General features: G+C 32.8%; 1 protein-coding gene across 1 annotated transcript in view; it reads right to left on the reverse strand.

Annotated features, from left to right (window-relative positions):
• The window catches only part of LOC141489371 (uncharacterized), a 794,154-nt gene that overhangs the window by 420,349 nt on the left and 349,589 nt on the right, over positions 1 to 24,216 (reverse strand). The window contains exons 26-32 of the mRNA XM_074190035.1: positions 23,647 to 23,694; positions 21,388 to 21,435; positions 19,705 to 19,731; positions 15,551 to 15,595; positions 5,480 to 5,503; positions 3,130 to 3,168; positions 1,643 to 1,681 (exon numbers count right to left, since the gene is read on the reverse strand). Coding sequence (XP_074046136.1) covers positions 1,643 to 1,681; positions 3,130 to 3,168; positions 5,480 to 5,503; positions 15,551 to 15,595; positions 19,705 to 19,731; positions 21,388 to 21,435; positions 23,647 to 23,694 — 270 coding nt within the window. The remainder of the gene's footprint in view (positions 1 to 1,642; positions 1,682 to 3,129; positions 3,169 to 5,479; positions 5,504 to 15,550; positions 15,596 to 19,704; positions 19,732 to 21,387; positions 21,436 to 23,646; positions 23,695 to 24,216) is intronic.

The following is a 24,216-nucleotide window of genomic DNA, read 5'->3' on the forward strand; positions in this document are numbered from 1 at the left end:
TTTCAGCATAGAATTAAGAAGGCTTCTTCATTTTTTTCTAAAAATTTTTTGAAAATGTCTAAGTTTACTTTCCTAACTTAGTGAACGGAGTAAAACAAGATACCCTAGGCTTTCTTTTATGACTGAAAATATTTAGGCCAAACATTCTGGAAATCAGTAATAAATTCATAATATCTTTCTGATAGACCTTATTTACTTGGAATGGGTAGAAGATTAAGTTAAGAACAGACCTCCATTATTCCAAAATTTCTTTTTTCCCCTTTACTTCATTTTTAGGAGAAAGAAGCAACTTTATAAGAAAATGTTTGACAGCAGAGACAAATTCAACAAAGTCAGTGCTCAAGTATATCTTAGGGTCTGTACAGATTGACCCCAATTTGCCATACTGGTAGAACAGTCATTAATATAGGTAATAATGGACCCTGGAATACTGCAAAATCTTGAAATATCTTCTGAATCAGTGAAAAAAAAGATAAGCAGCATTCCGTATAATTTTAATGTTCAACATATTTAATAATATTCAAATTCCTTTAAAATTAGTCATTTATAATGAATACAAATTATTGATATTCATACAGTGCTTGAAGAAATTTGCTATGTATTTTTGCATTACCTCATTTGAGTATCACAAAGTCCTGATAGACAATTCTACTTCTGCTTTTCAAGAGTAGAAACAGGGACAGGACAAATGAGTAATTGTTTAGGCAAGGAAAACTTAAGTAATTTAGTAGAGCTTGTTCCATGATTCAAATTTCCAGGAGGCCAAAGAAAATATCAATGCTCATAGGAATTTATAATATCTTAAATTTTAAATAGTTTAACTGCTTCATTTTATAATTAGTCAAGCTGAGATTCAAAGATATGATTTTTCAGGGTCACAGTCAGTGTGATTGAGCTAATAGTTGGACCAAAACCTCTCACACTAACTCTTAATGTCCATTCCATTCACTATACCACAATGATCTAGGTATATTCCTGGCTCCACCATTGATTTCTGTGTGATCTGTTTAAATTACTTTTTTTTTTTGCCTTAATTTCCTTACATGCAGAGTAGGATAACACTACTTTAATCATATTCATAAGAATAGTATAAGGCTCCAGCTGTTTTCATAGCTAATCAACAAGTAAATGAGACAACTAAGTGGCAAAATATGTCCTCAAACACTTACCACCTATGTGACCTTGGGAAAGTCACTTAACCCTGTTTGTCTCATTTCCTCATCTGTAAATGCATTGGAGAAGAAAATACGCAAAGCACTCCATTATCTTTGCCAAGAAAACCCCAAAATGAAGTCATCAAGAGTTGGACATGACTGAACAACAATAACAATAGATGAATGTCCATTAGAGATAAATATTTCTCAGGTGTTGGAAGAAAGATTCACCAGTCCTACATAGGACCCACTTGGAAAGCTCTGATTCTGTGTTTGGAGGCCTATTGATTCAACTGTCTAAGCTTTAAATTAAGGGACGCCTGTGTATCCAATTTTCATTTATTGTATCATATTCTATTTTTTATTGTATAAACGCAGATATATAATTAAATACAGTGTTATTTTTGCAAAGAAATAAATCATGACATAAGATATAGATCATTGATGCCAAATTTCTGACAAAGCCAATGATACTTTTTTATTGTTACCTTTGTCTTCCTTCAGTGGCTTCTTTGGAGCTGTTTTTTCTAGAGAAACAAAATAACATAGTTTAAGGTAGTAGTAACATTTTTATTTAGCCTCTAAGTGTTGGAACTAAAGTTTCTGATATATGAACCATCCCTGATGTCCCAAAACTGTTAGTGAAATTTTAAGCTTTCATAATGAAAAACTATACTAAGACTTTGGGGACATAACATGTAATAATTCTCTAATGTAGAAACCACAAGATGATAGAATAGATAGAAATGTCCAAACTCTCCAGCTTTCCTCCACAAATAGAAACTTGTCACAAAGAACAACAGAAATGAAGAGGTGGAGGTGAGGTGTAAAGCAGTTGTTCTGTTAAGATAACTTCAGGAGACCTCAGAAAAGACTGGGCCTCCTGGGGCTGAGGTTTGACCCGAGTGAAGTGTAGATACTTCCAAGCTAAACTCTACTGAATCAACAGCAGACCCTGAGGGCAGGTCCACTAAAAGCAGAATAGGGCTTAGGAAATTTCTCCTTAACTTTCACTTCACTCATGGCCTCAAGAAATTTCATTTCAGAAATTCCATCTCTCTTACTTCAGAAATTTCATCTCTTACCTCATGAACTTTTACTTCATAAACTTTCAGGAATAGCAGACTATTAAAAAATCCAATTGCTACCCCAACAAAGGGCAAGACTAATGAATTTGTCCAAATTTCCATGTTTTGTCCTTTGTTTTTTTAAGAGGACAGGTGGTTGATGTCTTTACTCATGTGTGAATTAGTTTTAAATGAGACAGAGTTACACAACACTGTGAGCTTTACTCTATCTTCTAGAGTTATCTAAGTCCAATGTCAGGACAAAAATCAAGATGACCAATGAAGGCCCAGGATACAATGGATGACATTGATGTCTTTGATGTCTGACAAAGTTCTAAGTGTTTCACAGACCCTGTTTCAACTGCCTACAGTTCAGACACTAAGAAAGGTCTTTGCACACCAAAGTCAGTGATTGGTTTATAAGACAGCTTGTGGCCTCAGATTAAAGGGAATTCTTTTCTTTAATGAAAATGTAGGGATAGCAAGGGCAAGTTACTTTATAATGTAAACTTCTGAATTCCATGGCTATCATCCACAGATGACATCTGCCATCACCAGAGTGAAGACAGTCTAGAATTTGGAACCAGGCAGGTCAACACTTCTGAGAATTAAACTAACTGTAGAGTTTTTTTACTTTCTTTCTCCACATTTATAAAATATAGATAAAATGACTGTAATACCTGCCTCACAGGTTTGCTAGGGAACTCAGATGATATAATTAATGGATATAAAGCACTATACAAATGTCAGTAGTTGCAATCATAGTTATCCTGCAAAGTCACTGTTCATATTTTAAACAAATATCTTGAAATGACATATTTGTATAATATCAGCCCATTATTATCACGACATTTGTACTTGCAGATAATATGATGCACACACATATTTAAGATATGTGTAATCTTTACCTTTGCTTTCTTTTTCAGGTTTTTCTATTTTTTTCTTGTCTAGAAAATTTAAAAAGACATGTGGTTAAAATTGCTATCTTTTTACTTAAAGATCAGATACACTTAGATATATGGATGGAAACTTTTTAAAGGATTTTGCTATGAGGGAGATGTCATTTGAGCTGGACAGGACTTACTTCATTTAATGTATTTTTTGGATTAAGAGACTGAGATCTGGGCAGCTAGGTGGCACAGTGGATAGAGCACCAACCCTGGGGTCAGGAGGATCTGAGTTCAAATCTGCCACAGATACTTAATAATTACCGAGTTGTGTGACCTTGGTCAAGTCACTTAACTCCATTGCTTTGCAAAAAAGCCCCCCCCAAGAGATTGAGATCCAAAAAATACTTAAGTAAAGCAAAAAAGCAGAAGACAGATTTAAACCAGGATTTCTGATCCTGTGCCCTAATTCTTAGATTTTGTAAAGGAAGACTGGTGCTCTACTTCTAAGTTTTACTTAGGAATTTCCTAGCCTTCCTAGACCTTTTATATGTATTGGTTAGTGTACTGGTGAAATGAATTCTCAGAATCACAGTTCAGCAGATAGCATTTCTAAATAATTTTCTCAGGACTACTTAGAAAAGTTGAGATAACTCTGATATACACACATGCATACATATATGTGTTTTCATGTATATAAGTATGTATGTATGTCTGTGTATCCAATCCTTCTCTGTGGTAGTCTGATTTTCCCCAGAAATGAACTTTTCTACATATTAATTTTAAAAACATGTTTTCCAAATGATCATTAGGTGATAGAGAATGATTTTCCCCCTAAAGAGAACATCGGTCCAACTTAGAGACAGAAAGGAATAGGAAGTACAATGAGGTTCCTCCGTGCTTGAGCACTGCTCTTTTCCTGTGTTGGAGGAAAGGGGGAGTTAATGGACTGAGGGAATGAAACATCACAATTATTTTAATATTATGCTCAAAGTCTAAATTGACTATTTCTTTCAAATCTTCTCATTATCTTAAATCCAGTTTGATGTCACTAACCCCATCCCCAACATAGGAAGGTATATTTTATGATTGCTTTTCACTTATTTTCAGCCAAGTTCAACTCTTTGTGACCTCATTTGGGGTTTTCTTGGCAAAAATACTGTAGTGGTTTTCTATTTCCTTCCCTAGTTCATTTTAATGATAAGAATCTGAGTCAAACAGAGGTTAAATATCTTGCCTAGGGTGAGCTAGTAAATGTCTGAGGCCAGATTTGAACTCAGGAAGAGGAATCTTTCTGGTTCCAGACCCAACAATGTACTGGGCAACAAGAATACAAAGGGAAGACCCAAAATGGCATAATCTTTGATTTAAGGAAGTTCATAATTTTTTTCATTTGTAATCTCTCCAGTCTCACAAATGTTAATTAATAATTATCTGTGCTTTTTGTCATAGGGTTTTAGATATAGAGTTCAGAATTCATCTAGTACCACTTCCACCTTCCCATCCCCAAAATTATAATTGAGGAAATTGAAGTACATAAAAGTAGTACTTTTTCAAGGTCACACAGGTACCAAACAGCAGAGCCAGGATTTTAACTCAGATCCCTGGAGCTCTATATCTATAAGTATCTGTGGCAGATTTGAACTCAGATCCTCCTGACCCCAGGGTTGGTGCTCTATCCACTGTGCCACCTAGCTGCCCAGATCTCAGTCTCTTAATATAGAGTACTTTTTTATTGCCCCCCTCCTAAACTTGATAAGTTCTATGAGGAGGGTGACTGCTTGTCATTTCAAATTTTAGTCTACAAGTTATAGCAAGATAACAAATACATATGGGTGTTTAATAAGTACCTGTTTGACTTTGGAAAAATTACTTAATGTCTCTAGGTTTACTATCCCTCCTCTGTAAAATGAGGGCAATGATTAGATGAATTCTAAGACCCTTTCCACATCTAAATGTATGAAATATGTTTATTTCCATTGAAAATATTTATTTAATGTATTCTTTTTACACTATATTATACAAGGGAATAGTCCAAGATAGAACCATGTGACATTAACTTCAGATCTATTAAATATCATGTAACATTAAGGATTTAATTTATCTGTTTAACATTAACTATGATTAATGACCACATGTCTACATATTCTCAACAAGAAATAAATTTTCACAAATGTTTATGAGGCCATTAATGCGTATTTTACATAATAAATTATCATCTAACCAGTTATAATAGCTAAATGTCATATCCCTAGGCATAAGACATATAAAACAAGTCATTAGTAGCAAATATTTAATATTTTTTAAAAAGTATGCTTGTATATCAGTCTTATATCCCCCCTCTTATTCCCTTTAAAAAGTAAACATTTACCTGATTCTTTGATCTCTGTCACCACTTATTTAGAAACAGGAATGTTGAGAAAAAGAAGAAAGGAAATGAGTTTAGCTAAACATTTTAACTAAACTCAAAATTTCAATGTTAGCAACTAAAGAAGGATATATTAAATAGTGAATTACTAAAATTCATCAATACTCATGAATAAAATCAAAATACAAATGTAAAAATGAGAAATCCAATTGCTATTAAAACACTAACCTAACATGCATTTTGAAAATAAAGTCATAACTCAAGTCAGTGAAAGACTACTTTTGAGAGTGTGGCTAAACTAGATGTGACTAAAATATGTGATTGGTTTGATCAACTGGGACTTATCTCCACGACCACATTGAATTATTTGAACCCTGAGATATCAGTTCTTGTATTCTTTGTTGTTATTCAATTATTTTCATCGTGGTTGTCTATTTATAATCCTATTTGAGCTTTTCTTGAGAAGATACTAAAATGGCTTGCCATTTTCTTCTCCAGTTCATTTTACAGATGAGGGAACTGAGGTAAACAGGATTAAGTGACTTACCCAATGTTATATAGAAAGTATGTATTTGACACCTGGTTTGAACTCAGGATGATGAGTCTTCATAATTCCAGACCCAGTACTCTATCCAGAGAGCTATCTAGATTACCTAGTTCTATTCAGGTCCAGCAGGTCCTGCCATGGTTATTCATACCTAGACTAAATTTTTTTCCCCAAATACCGAAACTTTCCCCAATATTCTGCTGTCAAAACTTGAATATTTTCCCATCTTGTCTATTTATAGTCAGCAGAATACAATGGGGCAAGTGTATGACCTGGAATCAGGAAGTCTGAGCATTTCTTTCTCAGATATTTGTTAATATACTGCAGTATTTTGTTGTATAAGTCATTATTTAAATTCAGGGCTGCATACTTCCATGAAATAGTCTTTTTGACAAAGTATTTTAAATGCTGAACAATTTAAAGAAAATTTAAATGTATTCTAAGTATCTGATATACCCAATGATTAGGCACATGACTTTCTTGCACTGAAGTTTTAGAAAATCAAGGATAAAGGATCAAAATATTTGAGTAGCATGGAGAGAATTCTTACAAAGGTTATCAACTCAGCATTTTTCATAAGTGATTTCAATGCAGCATTTTCCTTCAAGATTTTTCAATCAAGAGCATAATTAGTATTACTTATTTAAATCCCAGTCCTCTATTTTATTCCAAACTAAGGTAGTTTTCAGAAATTATCTCAAATCATCCTCACAATTGCCTTGTAAGAATTCTTTAACCCCATGTATAAGATGTGAAAATTGAGGCTAAGAAAAGTCAAGTGGAGGCCACAAACCTAGTTAGTTAATGGTAGAGACAGATTTTGATCTCAAGTCTTCTGATTAATAGTAGTTAGATGGAGCAGTGGATAGAACACTGGCCTTGGAATCAGGAGAATGGGATTTTGAATCTGACATTTACTAGCTATGTGACTTTGGGTAAGTTACTTAAACCTGAATTCCTTGCATGTAGGGTCATCTCCAGTCATTCTGTTCCATATCTGGCTACTTGAACAAGATGGTTCTGGAGGGAAAAGTGAAGCTGGTGAGCTAGCACAGCACCGCCCCCCCACTCAAATCCAATTCATGTGCTTGTCGTGGCATCACTCCCTCATGTCATGGTCTTCTTCAAGAATGAAGGACAAACATTATACTCTCCTCCAAGTAACCAAGTTCCTTCTCTATCAATGAAAATACACCTATCTCCCACTGCCAGTTGAGATTCAGTAGTATTTAAGGAATAATAGTTGAATTATTACTGTGAAGAGTTATAATGGTGTATGTTTAAATAATCAAAGTAGATTATAATTTCAATTAAGATGAACACATTTTTATCTCTACTTTATGGAGGAAGCATGAAGAATTGTTGTTCAATCATTTTAGTTGTGTCTGACTCTTCATGATCCTATTTGGGGTTTTCTTGGGAAATACTAGAGTGGTTTGGAACTAATAAACAGCTGAGGCCAGATATGAACTCAGGTCTTCCTAACTCCTAACTCTTGGCACTATACTTGCTGCACCATGTATTTGCCTCCAAAGGGGCAGCTATATGGTGCTGTAGATACAGTACTGGCCTTGGAGTCAGAAGGACAGGAAATTCAAATCTGAATTTCAAACTTGACACTAGCTAGCTGTATGACCTTGGGCAAGTCACTTAATTCTGATTACCTAGGACTATCTCCAGGTATCCTGATTCATACCTGGCCACTGGACCCAGATGGTTCTGAAGGAGAAAGTAAGACTGGTGACTTAGCACAGCCCCCTTCACTCAAATCCAATTCATATGCTTGTCATGGCATCACCTCCCTGATATTGTGGTCTTTTTCAAAAATGAAGGACAAAAACATTAGTTGCCTCCAAAAAGAGTCATTTAAAGAGCTACTTAAGTCAGAATAGAATTGTTAGATCCAAGGCTAAGCCTTGTATTGTCTTCTACCTTTTCAATTATTTTTGTATCTTTCCTAACCTCAGTGTGTAGTGTAGTGCTTTTATGGAAATAGCTGAATATCTCTAGTTGGCATCATTTATAGTCAGAACTATAATGGTATCTGATTGCTTTTGAACCTTTTGACTTTTGTTCTTAGGGGTAAGGGGAGTAATGTTTTCAAAACTGAATAGAATAGATTGTCAGGAAACAGGTTAGGATAGTTTTTTTAACCCTTCTGATGAAGAATTTTCCCTCAGCAAGAGAGGAACCCAAGTTCCCAGATTTGGATATTCCTACTGTTGAGACCTGGTCTCCTGGAATAAGGGATGTATATGCTGAGAGAAGAGTTCAGTGATAGAGCTAGCTATCAATTGTGGAACTTTGACAGAATTTCCCTAGTTCTAACCTCCTAAACCTGAGGCACCCAAGATATCTCCATATTATAGGAAAGATCTGCATCTAAAAGGCCAAGGGCTCCAATGGTATCCATGCTAATAGCTAATAGCAGTCATCATGCTGAAGTATTCAAATGATTTTAGAAGAGATAATGGGTATGCACAATATCCCTTCTTTTTAATCCAAATTACATACATATAAAGACATCATTTACTTGATTACATAGTCTTCTTCAAGAACAAAGGAAAAGGAGTGGCTAGATGATGCAGTGGATAGAGCACCCAGTACCTGGGTTCAAATCCAACCTCAGACATTTAATAATTACCTAGCTGTGGCCTTGGGCAAGCCACTTAACTCCATTTGCCTTGTAAAAACCTAAAAAAACAAAAAAAAGGACAAGAAGAATAGTTCTTTGTCTCACTCTCATCACCTAGAGTAAAATCTTTTCTTTCTTTTATTCTTCCTCTCTCTCTCTCTCTCTCTCTCTCTCTCTCTCTCTCTCTCTCTCTTCTCTTCTCTTCTCTTTTCCTTCCTTTTTCCTTTTTCCTTCCTTCTTTTCTTTTTCTTTCTCTTTCTTTCTTTCATTCTTTTTCCTTCTCTATTTTTTCTCCTCCCTCCTTTCCTTTTTCCTTTCATTTTTGTTTCTGTAAAAATAAAGGAAGAGAGTCTTAAAATATATCTTTGAATTCTACTGAGGAAAGCAATTTTATATGGCTAAACCACTACTACTTCTCATAAAACTGTCCAAACTAAGTAGGTGGTTGTAAAAGTAAATCATAAAATAGTTAACCTGAAAATCATTCCTATTTTTGCTTTGGATTCTCTGTATGTTTTCTCTTGCTTTGAAAATAATGGTTTTCTCTTTAAGACAAAGAGAATTTTCTTTATAAAACTATCTTTATGGTAATGAGCCTGTCCCTTATGACTTCTATCTAAATATCATAGACTCCCATCTTATGTGAACATTTAAAGTTTCAAATAATCACTAAGTAGAAATTGCAGTTTGTATTTTTAAAAAATAGGTTAATATTCTGATTTAATAACTTATATTGTTTTTTAATTAAAGGCAATAATGAGCAGTTTACAATTTATAGCAATTGGGAAAATAAAGCTTTTTTTGTTAAATATTTTGAAAATTTGGAGGATAATCAGGAAAAGTTGCTAAGTTAGAATGTGATTTTATCTTTACTTTTTTCTTATGTATTCCCACCCTCACATAACTTCCCCCTCTCTCCACCATTTTTCATGTTATAAAGTATCTATCAAGGACTTCACAAAACAAGCAGTGCTTGTGTTATTATTTTTTATCAGACACGTCTACTAAGAACATTTCAGGCATGAATTACCTAATAACTTTTGAATGAGGCCAGCAATTTACTCATATGGTGATTTTATTTCACTGAAAAATATATTCATATAAAGGACATCATTACTTTTCACACCTTTCTAGCTTTCTTTTTATTTTTTTGCAAAATGAAATTTTGGGGGTTGGTGATCTTTTAGATTTCTACTAGCTCTAACATTGTTCTAGACTCCAGGGCCTCATGAGGTACAACATAGGTGTACATTCAAATATAAACAATGATTATGGTATATTATATTTGTATAGGATCCTGCAGTTTTCAAAATATTTGTGTGTGTGTGTGTGTGTGTGTGTGCTTTATTCCCCAATATAATGCAAATGCAAATTTCTTAAGGACAGAACTTATTTCTTTTACAGCAGATATTTATAAATACTTGCTCAGTAAATGAATGTCTCTGTGACTGAAAATACCAACCTTTATCTATTTTGTTTCATTCTTAAATCTCTTTTAAAGATAATCTAAAAATTCTACCTCCTACTTGAAACTTTCCTTCATTCTCCTTGTTGGTATTAACCACTTTTGTGGACTTCACATAGCAATTTATTTTAAAACTGTATAGTGTATTCTACTTTGCTTATCATGTAATAATATCTATAGCTATGCATATATATATATATCTAAATATCTATGCATATATCTATGTATATATATATATATATATATATATATATATATATATATACAATATTACAAAAGTTAGAGGGAAGAGGAAGAGAGAGAGAGAGAGAGAGAGAGAGAGAGAGAGAGAGAGAGAGAGAAATAACCCAGAGTGAAAAACAATTTCCAGGATTTAATTTATTTATGTTGTTTAAATGAGTCCATGTGCGCTTTATTTCTTAGCAGTTGTGAGTCTGAATACAGACAAATGACAGTATCAGACAAGGTCTCTGAATTCTAGATTCTTTTGGAAAGCAAGAAGTTTCAAGAAATGAGCAGCCAGGGTTTTGAACAGGATTGGAAGGACAAAAGAAGACCCAATTAGGCTGCAGTTGATAAAGAAGAAAGGAAAAAGGAATATGGTGCTAAGTGTACCTACAATGATATAACTAAGCAAAGAAGTCCAGGTAGAAACCTGAAGATTCTGGTACAAGCAAGATGAAGTCGGCACTCTACAAGCTGAAATAATTACTGAGGGCAAACTAAAAAGCCACAAATAGATATTTTTTGCATTTTCTCCTGACTTTATCCCATTGTTTTGGATAACTAGCTTCCTTACCCTACAGATGTTTTGTTTACAGAGTTTGGGAATGATTTTACTACCTAATTTTCTAAATTTTGCTATTTTTCCTGAACTGAATACTATGTCTATTTATATGACTCTAAGGTTACGTCAACTGTAGGAAGTGTGTAATGGAATGAAGATTTAAGATATAGTTGCATTATCATCATTATCTCCACCCTGATTAACCCCAAACTCTGAATTTGTGGGTAGCAAGGTTTTTTTTTTAAATTGAGGAGCACCCATGCTCTTCATATCTACATTTATCTCTAGTTTTGCCTTTTTTGAGATGATGTGTGTGGAATAGTGAATACAGTATGTCACCTAGGATCAACACAAAGTGAGTTGAAAACCTTCCTTAGTCATTTACTACTTATATGATACTGAGAAAGCTATTTATTTGCCTTCCCTTAGCCTTAATTTAAATATATGTTTTGAAGATGAAATAATGTATGTAAAGTGTTTTGCAAACTGGAAAGTAGAATATAAATGAGTTATTACTAGACTATGATTTCTACATAACATAGAATATGACCTTTCTAAACTTTGTACTTAAAATAGGCTTAAATGATATCAATTAAATGAATCAACATTCTAAAATAAACTTCTCTTTTTATATTGCTCTTTATCCTGTTATAAAATAATCTAAATTAAAGCAATACAAAAATTATTCAAAAACATAGTGTGAGAATCTTCTCTACTGAGTTTTTCAAGAACTTTCAGCAAATCTAATTTATTTCTATGGGTAATGCATTAGAATATTTATAAAAATTATTCATCCCTATACTATATTAGTTGAAGTATCAGATGGAGTATCTGGTTGAGTTAGCCTTTATTTGATGCTTAAGACTTGCAAAATGCTTTGTGAAAGTAATATCATTTGAGTCTTACAATCACCTAGGGAGTAGATGTTAACAGATAAGGAAATTGAGGCTAAGTGAGTTTAAGAGACTTCCCCCAGGGCCACACAGCTGGTAAGGCAAGATTCAAACTCAGGTCTTCTGGACTCCTGGTCAAGCTCCCTTTGGTTACCTGAATGCTAATGCAAAACATATGACATGATATAAAAGTTAACCCTCTACCTTCTCCTAAAGAAGGTTTTAATTTAGGATACAAAATATAGTTATATTGGATTTATCTAGAAAACAGATGAGACAAAAATGGGGAAAAATTTAAAAAGACTGATCTAGCAATAGATGAAAGATCTGACTTTTATGGTTTCTATTTCTGACATTTCTAGGGAAGGTAGAAATCAAGCTAAATGAGAATGGGGATGAATGTATGGCTCTCTACATTTTTTACTTCTTTCTATACTATTCACCCCTGAAGAGTTTTACTGAAGTAGGCAGTAAGTTTGGATAAAATAACTGGAGAATCTTAATGAGATCCCCTCCTCTCAAGGTCTTTGAAACTCTGTTCTTTGGAATCAAACCAACATTTTATATTTTTCTGTGCAAAAGCACACCAACTAATGCCTTCCTCCCACCCCCAATTCCCAGTGTTGCAGCAAATAATAACCTGTGTTTTTTCATAACTTTTCAAGAGGGCATTTTAATATTTAGAGCTTTTTTCTGTCTAAGAGTGAGTCTGCATGAAATCAGTTTACTTTTATCATCTGATAGGGAGATGAACTTTGGTCAGGTTTGGTAATAAGAAATTCAATTAAATCTGATCAGAAATTTGACCAGATTGATGGTCAAAATAAGGTTTCACTGAAATTTTTAGAGCATACAATTTCAGACTATATGTTTAAATTTTTCATTATCTGACATTTTATTACCTAGAAGACAGTTAATATCTTAATCACAAGGTTTCTAAGACAATACAAATCCCTGAAATAATTTTTTATTAACAATTATCTTTTCAAAGCATTTTCAATATAGCTAAATAGGTTTAAATGCAGATAAGGCTTGCAGGGCAGATCTGGAAAAACTGAGTTCAGTTTCTACTTCACAGAATTACTAGCTATGTGATCCTTGGCAAGTTTTTGTTTTGTCATTTGTAAAATTAGGATAATAATGACATTTCTTGGGAATTTCTCTAAGCATATTTTGTGTTCTCTAATTGCAATGGTTAAGGATGAACACAAGAAAAGTCGGACAAAATGAATGAAAATGGAGTGTATATGCATGTGTGTGTTTTTGTGAGTTTGTTTTAACCCTAGCCTCCGAAAGTCAGCAGGTCCTCATAGCCATCTGAAGGAAACTAGGTATAATCTGAGTAGTATTTTTTAAAGGCTATAAATATATTAGCTAACCCAAAGACATACGAGTTCTGACTATTTCATTACTATTATAGTGCATATATTTCTAAAAAACTGGAACTGGTAGCAGGCAAAAGGTAGTAGATATCAGATAGAATGACAGTTAAGGAGCAAAACTAGAGCTCATGGTTCATCCTAAGGATTCTTGGCTCAAGTTAAGAATTGAGAAAGCCAGAAATTAGGAGTAGAGATGTATTCTGTGGAAAAGTATCCTAAACTTTATCTTTCCCTTGTACTGTGAGTTACATAGACTTTATAATTCCAATAGGTGGGGTTTTAATGTTCAGTCATCTCCAGTTCTTTCCTGGCTTTTCAGGGACCCAATCTTACATCAGTGCTACACATCTGCAAGACCATATAAGTCTCTAGGGAGGTGGAACTCACCAGCCAGTAAGTCCACAAGCCATTACTGAGCTACTTAGAGATACTAAGAAAGGTAAAAATAGTCCCTGCTTTCAAGGAAGTTATGTTCTAATGGGGAAGATAAACTTGAAAATAATTAAGTTCATTCAAAGAGGTATAGGGTTTTTAAAACAACCTTAAGTTCTTTTCCTGAATGAAGACAGCTCAATCCTATCATAGGATCATGTTTGTCCTTTGTTCTCAAAGAAGACCATGATATTAGGGAAGCGATACCATCAAAAGCACATGAATTGGATTTGAGTGAAGGGGTGCTGTGCTAAATCACCAGTCTTACTCTCTTCAGACCCATCTGGATCCAGTGGCCAGATCTAGGACCAAAGGTCTGTGAATTAGGAGTAACTCTATATTTCTGTAAATAAAGAAATATGTTACCTTCTAGAGTGAGTTTTCTAGACATGAATACTTTTTTGTAACTGTGTTTAGGATATAAACAGTAATCATAGCAACCACTAATATAACACTTTGTGTTTTAAAAGTACGTTCTGTATGTTAACTCTCTCTCTCTCTCTCTCTCTCTCTATATATATATATACATATATATGTGTATATATGTATATATGTATATATCTATATATCTATATATCTATCTATATCTATCTATATCTATATCTATATCTATCTATCTATCATCTATCTATCTATCTATCTATATATATATTAGTCTTGAGGTAGGTGATGTTATTTTCCTTTTTCAGATTTGCCAAGGATCATAGAGGTGGTAAGTATATGAGGCAGGATTTGAACACAGATCTTCTGGACCTTATCTTGCATCTAGTGAATCAACAAGCATTTATATAATGCTTTTCAGGCTTGAAAAGCACCTTTATATGTCAACGGCTATGAGAATTGTTTTTTTGGTCAGGCAATGGAGTTAAGTGACTTGCTCAAAGTCACACAGCTAAGTAATTATTGTCTAATCCAGATTTGAACTCAGGTTCTCCTGACTCCAGGGGCAGTGCTCTATTCACTGCACCACCTAGATGTTCCCTGCTATGAGAATTTAAAAATTTTCCATTTATTTTTAGAACTCAAGAACATTCTTTCTAAAATTTGGCTAATATTAGCCTTATCTGGGAAAAAAACCTTTCTTATTGGATGTGAAAATTTTATCAAGAACCTTAAACTTTCTTTAGATAAGAAGCCAGAGGAAAAATCTCAACTGTTCCTGACTCCTTGGTGACATGTAAATCCTCCTCCTAATGAATCTATTTGTGAATCCTATAAATATTGTTGAATCTGTAGTATGTCTTAGTTTACCAAACAAATCTCGAGTTCATTTGATGAAGTTTGTTTCCTTGGGGGATATTTAAAATTAATTAATATTTTTCAGCATTTATGACATTCAAGGAAATTTGGGATAATGTACCTACCTAAGAGGAATGTTCAGGATTGAAATATGTAAATAAACTATTTCTCTGTAACTCTGATATAATTTTTCATATAAGAAATCATGTTAAAAATCCTAACCTTTAAGTCTTCATCCTGTGTTTGAGCAAAATAATAAAATCTAGGTTTTTGCCACCATAATTTGTGCATTATGAAATATATATATATATATATATATATACAGAAGTTACCCACTATGTGAGAGATGAGATATTTTTCCAATAATATATATTTTGTACCTTGTTCAATGTTCTATGAATAGCTAGTATTATTTAGCTCTAAAGTATACACCCTTAAGGAAAAAGTCAAAAATGAGTTAAATTCAGATGCTCCCTGGGAAAAGAAAGGAAGGGAATTTGGGAAAATTTGAGTTAAATGATATGTTTATTAAGAAACCCACAAGAGAAAGAATTCGGCTTTATCCAGAGTTGCTCTAGGTTACTATATATATATATATATATATGTACAGGTGTGTATAGATGTATATAAGTATGTGGATGTAAATATCACCCACATTCCAAGAAAGATATTCATTATAATTCAAAGTTAATACCTGCTTTTGCCATTGGGATTTCTTTTATTTGATGTTCAGTTTGTTCTAGAAAGAAAAAAATAAAAAATTTTAATAGTTCTCACTTTTATTTTTTTGTAATTTAATATTTAATTTTTCCTCAATTACATATAAAAACAACTAACTTTTTTTAAATTTTGTGTTCCAAATTCTCTTCCCCCCATTGAGAAGGTAAGTAATTTTATATAGATTATATGTATATAGCCACGCAGTATATATTTCTACATTAGTCATACTGAGGGAAAAAAAAAACTTAAAAAAAGAAAGAAAAAGAACATAAGAAAAAATTATGCTTTGATCTGCATTTAGATTCCATCAGTAATCTTTCTTTGTAGATGGAAAGCATTTCTCATCTTAAATCCTTTAGAACTGCCTGGAACCTGCTCTCAAATAAGTACTTTTACATGTTTTTTATAAAAATATTAGTGGCAGGTCCTAATTTAAAGAAAGATTGCAATTTAAAATTTATTTGTAAAACAACTGTTTTTATTTAGAATTTTTTTACTTGTATGGTAATGTAATGTTTGCAAAGCATTTCATATATGTTAACTCATTTGATGTTTTATCTCTAATAACACATTAGAAACATCCTTCAGAATTGGGTCATATCATTAACTATATGACTTCATGAAAGTCATTTGACCTTATCTTTAAGAGGACATCTGTTTTTCTAAAATCATTGATCTAATATAGCACAGTAGTATTCCATCCCAATCTTATACCACAGCTTGTTCAAATATTCCCCAAATGACACATATCCCTATAATTTCTAGTTCTTTCCCATTACAAAGTAAGTTGCCATAAACATTTTAGAATGTACAAGTTCTTTGCCTTTTTCCCTAATTATCTTCCCTATTTTGAGAGTCAGACAAGCTAACATATGTAAAGAATTTTGAAAACATTAAGTGTTGTGTTAATACTTGCCATGATTACTATTTATGCCATAAATAGTTATGAAGAAAGTATTGATAATGCTGGGTTAAAGGGTAGAGGAAATTTAATAATTCTTTAGGAATATTTCCAGATTGCTCCCCAAAATGGTTGGAACAGTTTAGTTTCACCAACAATGAATTACTGTCCCAATTTTTCTTCATTTGGTTCAACCTTTGTCTCTTTCTCCTTTTATAATTTTAGCCAATATGGTAAGTATTAAATGACATATCAAGGACATTTTAATTTGCATTTCTCTAATTAATAATGATTATTTTTATATTAGAATAAAACTTTTTAAATTTTTCATAGAAAAACTGTCTATTCATATCTTTAACCATTAAGGAATTGAGGAATGACATATTCTTAAAGATAGAACAAAATTCATTATCTATTTTAGATATGAGATTTATTTTTTCCCACTTTTTTGCTTTTCTTGATATTGGCAACCTTTATTTGTACAAATCATTTCTAATTTAATTAATCAAAATGATCATTTACATACTGAGAATACTTTTTTACATAGGAATAATATTTCAAATGACAGTTGGCCCCCAAGGAAGGGAAGCTCCCAAAACCTAACTCATAAAGTAGCTTAATTATATATTACTGGTAATCCTAGCTAGATTTCTGGATTCTGGCAGACAGAAAACCAAAGGCATGGAATGAAAACTGAGAATGTGTTTTGTCATTGAGGACAGAATTTTTATGAGCCACTTGGGAAGCCTGTTGGAACCTATGGACCCCTTTTCAGAAAAATGGTTGACATCTACATTCATAATGGAGAGGGATGCTCACTTTCAGTTAGAGGTTCTTAAAAAATGCAGTTTTTACATTCATGTTCACAGACTCCCTAAATATGGCATTTTGGATCATGAATCGAAGTTTAGAACCCTAGGTCTAGAATTCAATATAAGATAATCATGATAATATGTGGCAACCCTTTGGTCTTTTCAAAAGTACTTTTAAACAATATTTAGAAATTTAGAAATTAGTCTCTGGTAACATTTGGAAAAATGATAATCACAAAAGGAAATGATAAAATTCAGAAAGTATGGAAAAGGCTATTTTAGGAAAAGAGTCTTCTTATGGGGGGGTCAATTCCTCTAAGTCTTCCATATTTTATTTTTCCCCCACTCTCCATCAATTTATTCCCTAACAGCTCTTCACAATGATTCCTAAGAGGAGAGTTGCTAAGTTATTTTTAGATATGAATCCTTTGTAAGTCAAGTTTGAAAAGAAAAAGTTGACAACATTGATGAATTAACTTTAATTTTCTGTTATGTAAGCACACATGTATGTATCCTAGAGAAAGATCCAATTACCAAACATATTGATAAAACAATAGCAATAATGCTATAGAAAAATTAGTATATTTCACTATATGGGGAATTATGCTTAATATCTTGAAAAGGTCTTTAATTACAAAGTTGATAATATTAGAGAATCTTAGTTTGGAAGGATTCTTAATGTCAAGGATCCATATCCTACCTCAAACTTCCATCTATGTCATAAGAAAATTATTGCAAGAAAACGCATTCCAAGTACATACAAGATTTCATGCAACAACAAAACATTTGTGGCATCATGCAAATGAGGGTAGATAAAGAAAGTATTGCAGGGAATGGATGTTTAAGGAAGTCACTAAAATGAGATTCAAATAAAGGGCACTTGTTCTTCTCACACTTTCTCTCTGCCTCCCAACACCCCACCACCACCCAAAAAAAAGAGAAATATCATACATAATCAATGGTTGAATAATCACATAGCATTTCAAATCATGAATTTGCTACTCAACAAATTTGCTATTCAATATAATGAATATTCTTATTATAAATATCCATTTATTATTCATCTTAATAATTAAAATCACTATGAAAAACACTTGCTATTTTTATGTAATCAAAAGAACAAAAATCTTTGTCCATTGGAATATTCTTTTTTTTATAAAACTTACACTAAATTCCTCTGATAAAATAGAAATATGAATACTATAGATGGGTCAAATAGAATAGAATATTAGCTTTCCAAGACTGGAAGACGCATTAGAGACCATCTCATTCATCCTGTCTCTTAACAGATAAGGAAACTGAAATGCAAGGAAGAAAAAAATTCTTACTTATGGTCATATGGCTAGCAATTGGCTTTCTTGGAATCAAGAGTCAAGTCCCCTGAAATCATTTTGTAATGTGATCACTTTACAAAAGTTCTACTTATATTCAGATTATTATTAATTTGGCCATTACTGTCTTTCCAATGTGACTGAAAACTGTGAAACAGGGAGATTGTTTAATAATTTGCCTATCTTTTAGTATTGTTACAGTGTTGACAAATGATTAATATTTGTCATTTTTATTATTTTGATACTCCTAGTATCATGAAGAAACTACAATGTGTAACCAAAATAAATCATAAGCAAAAAATGAAAGGACCATTAAGCTAAATAGAAACAGGCAAAACCTCTCAGCTATCTGCATTTTCATTGTTATAAAATGTAAACAGAATATCAATATCATAAGGAGGCATTTTGCAATATTGGAATGAGTCACTAGACTTTTAGTTTCTGCTCTGACAATAGTTTTGTACATGTAATCAAATCTCTTCCCTACCCTATCATCAGTATCCTCATCTGTAAAACTATAGGGTTTGACTACGGGCATCAATAAAATCCCTTGAAGATAAAAATAAATGAATAGTTGGTAATTGGCAATATATAATCACAACCAAAGCAATGCTGATTGTTCAATCACACAATAATGATTAGATTGTAAAATCATGAAAATTTTAAAAACGTGGACAAAATATGGATATTTCACAAAGCTGAGTTTTGGTAATGCTTATTTGGGAATTAATTCTTGTCTTTAACTTTGGATATTTCTCTTCATCATTGTGCTTACTATATGCTAATAGGATTTAGTTGGATTGGGTATATAGCTAACTTGTAACAAATTCTTAGTTAAGCCTGACTTCTTGTCAATGAGAGATTTATAAACTAATCCTTCTTTGTTCATTTTGTGTATTACTAATTGTGATACATGAACTTTCTAAAATTGCTTATGTAAAAGAAAATAGAACTGTTAATTAGAAGAGATCAAACATAATATAAAACTAATGGCAAACAAAATTAAAAAGCCAATTTAGAGTTATTAAAGCTAAAACAGACATGCAGAATACTTCATGGCTTTTAATCTTATCAAGGTACATACTTGCTGATTTGGGCTTGGCTATGGCAACTGAAGGAAAGTCAAGTTGTACATGGGAGATTTTTTTATGAAAAAGGAAACATGTCAGTATTTGAGTTGACATTTTTAATTTTAGATTTTCCCCTTAACCTAACCAACCCCCACTCTCTGAAGGCTAGATCTTTTCATTATCATTATATTCATCAATCATAGTACTTTCTGAGAAACTGACAGATAAGGAAAAGTACATGCATAATTAGAAGATAATCTATAGATTCAGGATAGAAACACAATGAACCTGTTTCTCCCCAAAGTTGACACTACCACATTAGGTGCTTTGGGAGGTACATTAACACCTACAGGCATTAGGGTACAAATTAGCATTGGCTGAGGCACTGGATAGAAGAAAGAACAATGATCCTGAGAGATTATGCTCAAATTACCTAATAACATTTTTCTTTCTCCTCCTGAAATAACAATTTCCATGAATAATCATTTTATTCCTCCTGGCAGGTATCTTATTTCCTTCAAAGAAGCTACATTTAACTCTTGATCATCTGAATGAATGACATGAACAATGGATGGATAAGATTGAATAGTCAGCCTATTTTTTTCTCTCCAGGGATCTATCACAGAGGCTGTGTGTGGCTCTAGAAATATTAGGCAGAAAAGGGCTTCTGCATTTGTTGTTTCATGAAAGAACTGAGTAGTTAGTTTTCTTACAATCATTCTGGGTGGGTATGAGTTACCTAATTATCCTGGATATGCTAGTCCTACCTAATTAGCTGGTCTACTATTCCATTCATTCCTACTCAGTGCAAAGGGAAGTCTCAAGAGAATGTTCTAGGTTCAAATCTCATGTGTGACCCTGGAAGTTGCTTAATCTCGCTGAATTTCTGTAAAATGAGGAATTTGGACCACACAAACTATTTTGTGACTTTAGATCTAGGATGCTATGATTCCCGGGTGGTATACAGATAATCAGAAATGGAACACATATTAGGTTTACCTAATATAATAATAAAGCATAGAATTGTTTTACTTGAAATTTATATGCTTCACTAAGTATTATTTAAGACTTCATTATGCTACACATGTCTATGTTTTTGCTCCCCTGAAAAGAATTTACTTCTTTATCTATATCTATATCTATTTATCATCTACCTATATATTCATATTATATATTCATATAAATCTCTCATATATAACATGCATTTACATGTATATACTTCCTAAATTATTTCTTAAAATAAGTTTAAAATTTGATATTTTTGAAAGGCTTTAACATATATATATATACACACACACACACACACACACACACACACACACACACACACTAGTTGTCTGATTCTGGCAAATCATTTCACCTCTCAGTGACCCAGGAAAACTCTGATTCCATACAATGGAGAGGACATGCTGAGCTATATTGCTAAAGGGTTTTCCCTCACAGGAGTTCCCTATTTTAATGAAATCGCAGGTCAAGGGAAAAAGAAATCAGATTAGTTTTTCCAATTTTAATCACACACTTCATTAATGATATTAACTAGTCAATTTCTACTGATTTAGCAACTTTATAAAAATATGCTAACTTTTTTAGTGTTGCAATGGAGAGAAAAATAAGAAATCTCATAGCTAGTTTTGAATATCTGCAACACTATCGTGAAACTAATTTTTTAAAGCAAATTTACAAATACATTTCTTTACCTGGTTTGTCAATTGTAGTGGCTTTTACCTGCTTGACAACCTTTTCCTCTATATGAAGAAAACATATTAACAAGGTAGAAAGAACCAATGCATAGCATAAAGAACAAATACGATAGTATATTTTCATAGATAATATTTGATTTTCTTTACAAAATGAGAGAATCATCCCCATTTTCATTTCATCACAGAAGAAAACTCAGGGGGTTATTATAAGATAAGAAGCAATAGGACCTGTTCAGTGTAAGCACCTAAAAACCACCTTAAAGATCACATATATCTACACATACACATAAAATATACATATAAACATATATATCAAATCTGTACAACTTTACATTGATTGCATATGTACTCTATTGTAACTTTGAAGGTTAATTGTTCATCATTTTCTACTTTTTTTTTTACTAAAAGTCACTTAGCTTCTAATATGATATTTAGAGGCCTGTCAGAACTTTTTGAGTATTGCCCACATGCTTACTTTTATTTGTTGTCAATTTGAAAATAAATGTTTGTGGAGCTTCCCAAAGCTGGGGGCGTTGGAGGGAGGTGATATATGTGAATTCCTATTGGTATACTTGCTTTGCTTTCTAAGATAAGATTGATATTTTCACGGATATTTGACAGAAACAAACAAAATAAAAGTTGCAATGACACTAGGAAGAATTTAGTGTTTCAAGTGTGTCTACAATGTACATAATTAGATTTCCTGAATTCAGCTCTATAAAAAGTCAGCTCAGAAAGGTTAGCCGGGAAGCAGTTACAGGAATTAAATGTTACAACTGAGACAAAAGAGAACTTTTTCCTACATAAATTGGACTAGTTTGCCACTCTGGCAAGGTCCCTTTATTTTTTTTAGGGTTTTTTTTTTTTTTTTTTTTTTAGTTTTTACAAGGCAGTGGGGTTAAGTGGCTTGCCCAAGGCCACACAACTAGGTAATTATTAAGTGTCTGATCCCGGATTTGAACTCAGGTACTCCTGACTCCAGGGCTAGTGCTCTATCCATTGTGCCACCAAGCTGCCCCTGGTCCCTTTTAACTTTCAAATTCGGGATTGACAAGGTACGATGACCTGTTCAGAGGTCCACCCTTCACAGCAACTAAATGTTTCATATTCTATTTCAACATAAGGGGAAGACTCTTCATGGAGTCGCATCACAAGAAATGGGTTGCTAAAAGCAGGCAATTATGCCTTAATTGTCTCAGTGCTATTATTGGCTTGTACTGATACACCTAAGTAATTTTGTTACTCATCAACTGGTTTTCTGTTCCATAATGCCAATCACAAACTATCTGTATTAAAAAAAATGTAAAAAGATTGGGGAACCCAAAGTCTAGTACACAGAAACATGAAGCACACAACAAAATAGTAAAGCAAGATTACTGGGAAAACCATACTATCTCTGGCTGCTCATCCAACTCATTATCCACATCCCTCCTCTCAATGATATACTCTTCCAACTAAATTTTAATGTAGCATTTTTAAAATAGCAATCTCCTTAATAGTTGTGAGTTCTTTAAATCCAATAGTGAGAAATTATTATTGACACAAACTACCCTTCCTCAAAATCTGGTGCTTGGGAGAAGTCTGTTTTAGTATCTTGCTCAAAATAAATGTTAAAGATCATATTGTCTATATCATTCTGACCTGAATGCTCTCTGGGAACAGAAAATGGTGATTAGCAAAAGCTTTAAATTCTGTTTGGCCTGGATTGTGGAAGATACATTCATTCTAAAGCACTTATAATTTGGAATTCTTTTTCAATTTTTCTCATCTGATCCTACAGGAACACAACTAACCTTCTCCATGAGACATAAAAAAGGAATGGAAGAAATAGTTACCTGTACTCTTTAATCATCTATAACTTCCCACCTAAGGATTCTGGCATATTTTAGTCCCTCAAATAATCAATAATAAAGTCTGAAATCCATATTTTCCAGAAATATCCTAGTCTCAAACTATTTCCCCAGAATGTTCCAGTCACCTATTAGTCAAAAGTAGAGTAGTAGGTATATGATAACCTGAGCATATGCCTTCACAAAGGATGTCAAGCTTACTATCAAGATTGACTTTCAAGGCCTCAAAACAAAGTGATATTGGGAACAGAAGAGCATTATATTGAATCAAATATAGCTAATATAACATAGCCTATAGAAATGAAGTCTATGTTAGCTGTCCTGAACACATTTCTATTCTACAAGAATCAGCCAACGTCAGTCAGAATAGTTTACAGATATCTGATATAATCACCCTGTAAAGTACCTGGTTTAGATTGAGAAACAGACTTTTCCAGTTTCATAGTATCTTGTTCTACAAAAAAGTGACAAAAGATTTTCAGGGTTTATTTATAATGAACTTCTTATTACAATCCATTATATAGTTGCACAACTAACTGACAGTCTTGGAAATATTTTACTAAAAGTTCCCAAGGATGGAAACTATAAAAATTTCCCACCCTGTCAAATACATTAAAATATAAAAGTGATTGACTAAAACCTATAGAAGAAAAAAAGAGATGAGGAAACATCTTATCTACCCCCACATTCAAGTTTTCTAAGCATCTGAGGTTTTATCTTATTCAATATTTTTCTTTTCATTTTTTATATTATTGAACCAAAGGTGACAGTAGGGAAGTTCTTGAAAATATTGAAGGATAGTAAAATTAAATATCACCTCACTTCACTTCAAGGAATTCTAGATTCTAGATTTATCAATAGATTCTATAATTTAATGAGGCATCTTCGGGAAGCCTATAGGTTGGGTAGAAGATGCCTCATGAACTTATGGAACTTATAGGAGAAACATTATCTAGATGAGGAACAAATTACTTCT

Source organism: Macrotis lagotis, chromosome 5 (assembly GCF_037893015.1).
Source record: "Macrotis lagotis isolate mMagLag1 chromosome 5, bilby.v1.9.chrom.fasta, whole genome shotgun sequence".
Lineage (NCBI taxonomy): Eukaryota > Metazoa > Chordata > Mammalia > Peramelemorphia > Peramelidae > Macrotis > Macrotis lagotis.